We start from the raw sequence: 8,562 nt of genomic DNA, 5'->3' as shown, positions 1-8,562 counted from the left end.
AACAATGTTTGATATTATTTGCACTTTTTTGTCCCACTTAGAGATATTCATGAAAAAAATTCTTAAAGAGATTCAAAATGTTATGAATAATGTAAATTAAATACTGATGTCTGAACCAAAAGAGTGGGGGATCATTATTTCGCTGCTCGAGATGTTAAAAGCAAGAAACTGTTTATTTTATTTTATTTTTTTAAACAGCACAGATATGAGATTGAGTCCTTCTAATCCTTCTCCTTCACAGTCAAGTTTAAACAGTACACGTAATCATTGCGGCATCCAATTACAAGAGACCGTCCCCACACCACGGGGGACGAAAACAGTTCGCCTGGTAGAGCGTGTGAGGCCAGCGTTTGTCCATCTCCTGCATCCAGGATCCAGACTTTGCCATCCGTGGATGCCAGGCCCACAAGAACCCCCTTCCTTCCTATGACGGATCCATCAAACACACAGGGAGCAGAGTACACCTTTCCTGTAGTCTGGAAAGTCCAAACTAAAGAGCCATCTGCCCAGTTCAGACAGTACAGGCGACCGTCGTGTGACCCACACAGAAGCCTCTGCTGTTCTGGTATGAAGCACGGAGACGAGAAGACTGGTCCCTCTGTTAAAAACTGCCACAGCTGCAGAGAAACACAAGTCACACAGTCAGTTTGTACAGTGATTACAATTGTGTTAATTCAGTCTTCAAAAGACAGATTTAAGTCCCGGTGAGTCAAGCCTCACCCCAAGTTACAGCCCGGGCTTCATCTTTTAAGGTCTTCCTTTAATCTGTTCAATAAAGGTTTGGTGTTTAAGTCAAATATTTCATTAACAGGTTCTCTGATTTTAATTCCTAAATATTTCATGCCTTCTGATCTCCAGACAAAGAGAGCAGATTCGAGATCAGTAAAAAGTGAAAGCACGTTCAAAGGAATGGCTTCACTTTTTAGTCCAGTTTATTTAATAACCTGAAAGGCTGCAAAATGAATCTGGTCATTTTGACATTTTATATTTCTCTAAAGAGGAAACATGCTTATCATTCTCTCTTGCATGCACAATATTTTGTTTATGTCTTTGTAGAAATGACCTGGTAAAAACATGGAGCTGTGTTTCTGTTTCAACCCTGTTCTATACAAACACAGCATCTCACACTCATATCAAATATTGAGTCATTTTTATCCATTTCTGTTTCGCCAATCTTTTGATTACAATTGTTAAAAATCCATTGACTTAAGATGGTGAGATACTGTGTTCAGGATGTGAATAACTTCTCACCAGTTCCCCAGCTTCGCTGAAGCAGCAGATGTTTCCATCCACCGAGCCGATTATGATACGACTGCAGGAGCAGTTTGGTGAGGAGAAGAAAGGGACGTCTCTACAGTGAGACCACAAGACGTCACCGCTGTCCTGGAAAAAAAGAGAAATACTTTGTCATTCAGTTTATTTTCAGCTTCTCAGCATGTTCACTTAACATTGACATGTTTACGAATCCGTCCCTCTTGCAAACTGCTGTCCACTCACCAGGTTGAGACACAACAGCTGTCCTCCCAGCGATGCCACATACAGCTGTCTGTGAGATGCATTCAGGTGTGGAGAGGAAAAAACAGCCCCACCACCACAGTGACGCTTCCAAACACAACGCTGAACCTAAAAACACGACATGCACACGTGTAAATTATGTATGCAGATGATGTGTCGAGTCTGAGCTGCGCTGGTCTCTTGCAGCCCCTTTCCATTTGCTTGGGTAAGGAGTGACACAATAGTAAGAGTGCTGTTATTACGTCATATGACCAAAGGGCAAACTAACACATTTCTGCAAGGCAATTAAAGTTAACCATGTAACTTCCTGACCTTAAAAAAATATTTTTCTGGCTCATTTTGATAGCACAGTGACATTCATTATGTACATTCCTGGAGCTGTTGTTGCCAAGCAACTGCACTTCAGGGATGCTGGATCACTTTACAGCAGCATTTTGCTTTACGGCACCGCGTCACACCAGCAACTGGTGTGTGGACTTTTACTGACTGGAGAGCTCAGAGAAGAGATGTGATGAAAAAATTATGCTGAATTAGCCGGAGGAGGATGCACCTCAGCGAGAAAATTGGCCAAAGGTCAGTAGTGTAGCTTAAAAAAAACAAAGACATAAACTGTGCAATAAGTAAACAAAAACTGATGAATGACTTGATCAGAATTGAAATACAACATCCTTCTAACTACAGAACTGACATTTTACAACACTGTTTAATTTCAGAAAAAAAAGTCTTAAGTTCTATAATAGGACGGGATGTTGCTGTCCCCAACGTAAACACTGAGATCTGCTACCTGGTTGTCAAATGAGTGATGGTTTCTTATTGGGTTGTCGTGTCATTTTGAGTTTTTTTGGTCAACTATACACTCATATCAAACCTCCAGTAAAACTGCTGATTTGCAGCTCTGATGTTTTATGGCCTTGATTTAAAACACACTGTTGTTTAAAACTAAAATAAACTGAATTTCCTTTAAAAGAGAGAAAAAAAACTAGAAAAAAAGACTCAAGATGAGAATTTAAGAGGTTTGAGCTCATATGAGTGTCTTATTGGGTGGATAACGTGTTCTTGTCACCCGAGGCAAGATGCAGTGAGGAAGAGCTGAATCATCCAACTCCACCAACATCTGACTCCTTTTACTTTTGCTCCTAACAAATCTAATTAGATGTGTGTGTAGTTGGAATTGAGCTGGATGATCAACCATGGGTCACAACTGGATATACAGGTACCTGCAGAGCCGATGTTTCTTGTAATTTTAAAAGTAGCCAACAGGGGCCACTGTTGTAAAAGGCACCCTGAAAGACTTATCCCCATTAATCATTGGTAATGACCCACTAGAAGCGTGTAGAAGTGTATTTATGTCCTTTTGAAACTTGATCAAATCCAAAAAAAGGATTTTTTTTCCTCTCTACATTGCTGCAGCATTGCATTGTGTTGTATTTAGTTTGTGCAGACATACTTGTGTTTATTTCTACACAAACACAAGCATTTAAGCGTTATCCCCTCCTTTATCCTCCCATCACACACTCACCTGTGAGTTTAGGGCATAAACATGCCCGTCATGTGACCCGGCTATCACCAGACCGGTAAGAAGATCCACAGCAGGACAACTCTTCACAGCATCGCCTGTCTGAAACACCCAACGTGTCTCTCCAGATTCAGTGCACAAGAAATATATGCAGCCGTCGTAACAACCTGAGAATGGACGCACCAAAATTATCCAAAAGACTAATGTAAACTGTAAAATGTTTAAGTGAGAAGATAGGAGCCTGATACAAACCTACAACAACGAGGGTGCCGCAGTGAGACACAGCAGCCGAGGCCTCGATTCTGTCCCCGAGAACTCGCTCCCATCGAAGGCTCCCAGTGAGCAGGTCTACGGCCTGCATCCTGTGGGAGTGTGAGCCAATAAACACTGTTGCTTTGGACACATTGGTTTTCTTATCTGCTTCGTCTTGTACTAGAAGCACAGGGGAGGCGTCCACGCATCTGCCAGTGTCTGAGGACCAGCTCAGCCTGAGACCTACATCAGCATCTCGGAAAGAATCCTCTGCTTTTAGATTTTTGGTCATGTTTGCATTCCTCGTGTTCATTTCTATCACCTCGCCTGCTCGTCTTACAACTATAATGCTACATTTCTCCACCTGCAGGACCTCGGCTGACTTTCGCTCTCTCTTTGCTACAACCACGGCGGGAGGATCGGTGTGTCGTTTGTTGGCCTCAGACGATGATGAAGGGACATTTTTGGGCAGCAGCATCAACGTTATGTGACGCAGTACATCTGAGAAGGTCCTGTCAAGTATAACCTCCAAAAGCTCTGGTGAGGTGATTCCTAGGGTGGAGAGGATGTCTTCGTACAGACGCAGAGCCTTCAGAGAATCTCCACCACTAAACAGGAAGTTGGACTGCTCATCAATGGTCGCATCTCGAGTGAGACCCAACGTGTCCTGTTGATAAATGGTTCAAAACACTGAGCTTGAACATACTCATACAACAAAGTATTTAAACTGGCATCAGAGTGATGATACCTGCCACAAAGTTAGAAGGGTTTGCTTTAGTGTGCTGCCATCTCTCTGTGAAGACCCTAAACACTCTCTCTGTTTTTCATATATTTTCATTAATGCCTCCATGTCCACTTTACCTATGAAAAAAAAAGACAAACACCAGAGTGGTGAATGAAGGAGTTTTGCGTTCTCATCAGGAGTGACTGTGTACCTTATGCTCACCATGAGGAGTCAGACATAAGGCTTGGACGAGCACCAGCGTGTCGGGAATGCTGTGAGAAGGCAGCAGGAGAGACAGCTGGTTCAGAATGAGCCTCTTCAGTTCTCCGTCTGCACTGCCTGCTTCATCCAGGTGGTGTTTGACAGAGAGGGGCAAGTTCTGCTGATGCTCAGCAGAGGCAGAGGTTTGTTCTGCTCGCTGCTGTACAGATAAGAGGGAGGAAGCTGCCATCTGGTCCGCAGCAGTGGAGGCCACGACGAAGGCAAGGAGTCGAACGCCTTCGTAGAGACCCACAGCGCAGGCCTCCACCTGAGGGAGGCTCAGCATCAGCTGCAAGATGGAGGACAAAGTCAGAACTGAAACTTATTATTCTTAACTGCTGCTGTTTCAAATGTATTCTTAACTAAAAGCATGAACTGTTCATTTTACATCCTCATTTGATCATTTCATTTTTTGCTGCAGGAATGCAGATTAAGCATCTGAAGCACTCGGGGAAGGTTGTTTGTGTAAGTGTGACATACTGTTGCAAAGATGAGGCTGTTGCGGTTTGATCGGGGTGAGATAACTTTTACAAAAACTGTGACCACAGCAGGTTCAATCAGCAAAATAAATAATTATAGCAACAAACACAAAGTGGAGGCAACTTATCTATAAATCCTCCCAGTTCAGTAAAACCTTTCACTTTGAATCAAATTCTTTCCTTAAAACGTTTCCACCTGTAACCCTGCACTGGAATAGATGAGTATAGAAAATGATTTCTGCTGCATCATCGTGCAGCCAGAAGCTGGGCGTCTTATACGTCTGATTTGCCTCTTTTTGGTGGTGTTGGCCCTTCTACTGTGGCCTGATTGTGTCTAACAGACCAAAACCACTCTCTTCTGCAGGCACCTGCTCACCGGAAAAAGAAACATTGGTAGATTAGTCCTGGTATCAATTGTGATTCTGACAATTTAAGTTAAAAATGAGGTGTTTTTAATTTTGCATGGTAGATTTTTAGTTTGCATTTGTGGATACACTATAGCCAGGTTGTCAAATTTTTTCACAACAGTCGTGTCTGATTTTAACGCAGTGTTTCCTGAAATCCCCAAATTCTTGGCTATTTTGTGATGTGAAAGCAGAAACTATTAACCTGGGTGACAAATCCCTCCTCATCTTTACTTCTGACCAAGTCAGCCTCTCTGAGGTGCTCTTTTCTCCACCACTCATCGTGCCGACCTGCTGTCAAATTAACCACTTTGCCTGTATTTTTTGTCTTTAAATTTTGTATTACAAAGTTTTTAAATGCTGTCTTGCCTTTTTTTTTTGTTTTGGGGTACATAGTGATAGCTTCAAATTCCTCATGAGCTTATAATTTCCCACTAACACACTGCAATTTCTCTCTTTGGATGATTGTTCTTAGGATCCCAGTTGGTGCTGTATTATACAACATTAACATAAATTTAGTTTTTGATATTTTTGTAAACATTTCTGGTAGCAAAATCTTACTTGCTGTAATCTGTCCAAGTTCAGACGTTTTCCATTGCGTTTAATCATCCTGTCTCTCCGTCCCTGGTAGTACAGCTGTCCTTCTGCAACGTTCACCCAGTCTCCAGTCGCTCTCATCGTCCCAGGGATGAGGGTGTCATCATCATCCAGGAGGCACACCCTGTCCTCTCCCCCTGCAGAGTGATATGAATTTTGTTTATGTCAGAGTTTTTAATCTTCAATGTGCTCTTGAAAAGCTTTCCCACCTATGAACACTTGTCCTTCGCCCCCTGTTGTTACGCAGCCACGCTCATCCCTGACTTCAACCACCGTGTCCATCAGTGGACTCCCGAGAGGCACAGCGCTGCAAGGTTTCTAAATTTTAATAACTGCAGAATATTTAGAATCAAACAAGAACAAACTACAAATATGATAAAACACTCACAGGGTGCTGGACTGGAGCAGAGCGTCTGGTATTCTGTAACAGCAGGCCCAGCAGGAGACCTCAGTAATGCCATAGATGTTGTAGATGCAGGTTTTATTGTCCTTGTGTCTCCAGCTTCTCAGCAGAGATGGCGATGGGCAAGCTTCTCCTCCCAGAGCCAACACCCGCAATGAGGAGCCAGATGACAGCACATCCTGTTTTAGAATGTGATGACCGAAGCGCAGCAGCAGAGTGGGCGTAACCTGAGGAAACATAAAAATAACACATCACAGAGGCAGAAATGTCTCCACTAAACCATAATCTGACAGGGTGACTGTCACTTACCTGGAGGACAGTGGTTTTGTGATCTTTGAATAACAGTTGAGCAAGTCGATAGGGCATTTTCTTGATTATGGTAGGAACAATAAGGAGCTGAGCACCAGATGATAAAGCCAAAAAAATTTCCACCACAGAGGGGTCAAAAGTTAAAGGTGAAGCAAGAAAAACCACATCATCCTTTCTCATCTGAAACAAAGATCTGAGCCGTGACAGAGACAAAGATGCTTATTGAATGCATTTACAAGAATTCTGATGTAACACAAACAAAAACTAAATAAATAAACTAACCTTAGATGCAGTATATTGGGCAGTATACACTTATGTGGTACCCTCACAATTTTGGGTGGGCCTGTTGTTCCAGATGTGTGCAGCACATATGCCAAGTTTCTGTGCTTTACTAACATGGATGTACCACCAAGACTGGCACTGCTTGCCATCCCAGCTCTGGCTTGTTTGGTTCCAAGTTCAAGCTCAAGAAGCAGGTCGATTTGTACCAGAGTCAGTTTGAACTTGGGTAACTCCACAAGAACTTGCACAGTTATGTATTTCATGAGAACTGCCCGGAATTGCTTGGAAGGAAGAACAAAGAAGAGAAACATCTTTGGAAATTGCACAAAAGGTAACCATGAATGCATCCATAAACTTTCAAATTGTTTATGTTGAGTCAAAAGCCAGATTATCAACTCAGTAAAGTAGGCAACTGTACCACAGGTCTCAGATACAAAATGAGGGGGGTTTTCTTACAGAAAACTTTGGACCACATAATGTTGACTACAACATCAGGGTTCATGCAAGGTGTAAAGACACAAAATTAGGCTGATGATAGGAATTTTCCTTATACAGTGACACACCACTTCCAGGGCTTATGCTGCAGGTTCACATTATCATCTCGCCGAGGTTGTTTTCAGCTGTGTCAAACCTGTGACCCTTCAATTTGAATTTTTGTTTAGAGAACAAAGGGAATCCTCGGGAAGCTCAGGAAGTAAGTAACACAGATTATAAATAAAAACCAATCTGATGCAACTAAAAACACAAGTTTTTAAATGACCAATGAGTGGACATGAGCTGGATCAATGGCACTCACCACAGCTTAGAGCACAGGAGAGCTGGGAGTAGGGAATCACTGCAAAAGGTGGTCACTTGGACGAAAATGGTGACTACATTTTTTTTTCTTTTTCTTGGATTTACATTGATGTTTTCTACACATCTCCCAGAAAGACTGGGATGGGGTAGAAAGTAAGGTGAGTATCTGAGGCGGTCCAACAGAACTGTTTGCCCTGATACTTCATATAAAGTAAATATGGCCATGTTTTCCCTCCTTTTCAGGTTGGGTGTGCATTCTTCAAAATGGCCATAAATGCTTAAAATAAGCATTAATTATTAGAAAGATTATTGACACATATTGCATTTGTAAAATGAAGCACAATTAATATTTATTTATGCTAATGAAATATGAAAATATTCAACCTGCAAAAGGTCAGTCTTCACAGCGCAGTATTTGAGGTCACACTGATTCATTACTTTGGCAGAGAGAAGTCCAGGAGCCTCTGGATCCAGAGGAACATAAGCAGCTGCACACTGCAGGATCCTGGTAGCACAAGTCGTGGTTTATATTGTGTAATGGCCAACACATACACACACATGCAAATGCAGGTTAGCCTAAACTTACCCCAGAATCCAGACAGGTATGAGCAGATCATCACTGCAATACAGACCGATAAGGCCGTTGCCAGGAGAAAAGTTCTTCAGAAAAATACGCGAAAGTTCTCCAGCAAGTTCAGTCAAATCTCTGTACAACAGAGACACCGGACTTCCAGATACTGAGCCACCGTTGTCGTATATCACAGCCACTCTGTCAGCATTCAGAGAGGCGGCGGTAAAAATAAGCTCCTGCAGTGTCCGAGCTGGCATGTCGATGAAACACTGTCACTGTCAACAACCACCTGCTCATCTCTTCTGGTGTCAATTCTGGGTAAAAACATTTAAAAGAACCAGCTTACTGTCGTGAAAATATTTTAAAATGAATGCAAATCGGGGGTTTGTTTATATTCAGGCTGAACACGTTTGTCCACTGTAGATGACGTACTAAAAGGAAATGACGTTTCATA

At 42.4% G+C, this 8,562-nt stretch overlaps 1 protein-coding gene across 1 annotated transcript; it reads right to left on the bottom strand.

Moving 5' to 3' along the window:
- Positions 1 to 138: 138 nt before the first annotated feature.
- On the bottom strand, positions 139 to 8,539 carry aasdh (aminoadipate-semialdehyde dehydrogenase). The gene is made up of 14 exons (XM_042006366.1): positions 8,124 to 8,539; positions 7,922 to 8,042; positions 6,743 to 7,023; positions 6,461 to 6,653; positions 6,137 to 6,378; positions 5,958 to 6,055; positions 5,713 to 5,885; positions 4,230 to 4,557; positions 4,032 to 4,144; positions 3,284 to 3,950; positions 3,035 to 3,198; positions 1,498 to 1,623; positions 1,252 to 1,383; positions 139 to 617 (listed from the first exon to the last, which is right to left on the bottom strand). The coding sequence occupies exons 1-14, from the start codon at positions 8,363 to 8,365 to the stop codon at positions 222 to 224; spliced, it is 3,276 nt and encodes a 1,091-aa protein (XP_041862300.1). The 5' UTR covers positions 8,366 to 8,539; the 3' UTR covers positions 139 to 221.
- Positions 8,540 to 8,562: the final 23 nt, after the last annotated feature.

The sequence above is a fragment of the Melanotaenia boesemani genome, chromosome 14 (assembly GCF_017639745.1).
Source record: "Melanotaenia boesemani isolate fMelBoe1 chromosome 14, fMelBoe1.pri, whole genome shotgun sequence".
Lineage (NCBI taxonomy): Eukaryota > Metazoa > Chordata > Actinopteri > Atheriniformes > Melanotaeniidae > Melanotaenia > Melanotaenia boesemani.
Note: the sequence above shows the minus strand (reverse complement) of the source record. Positions and strands in the feature narration are given on the sequence as shown.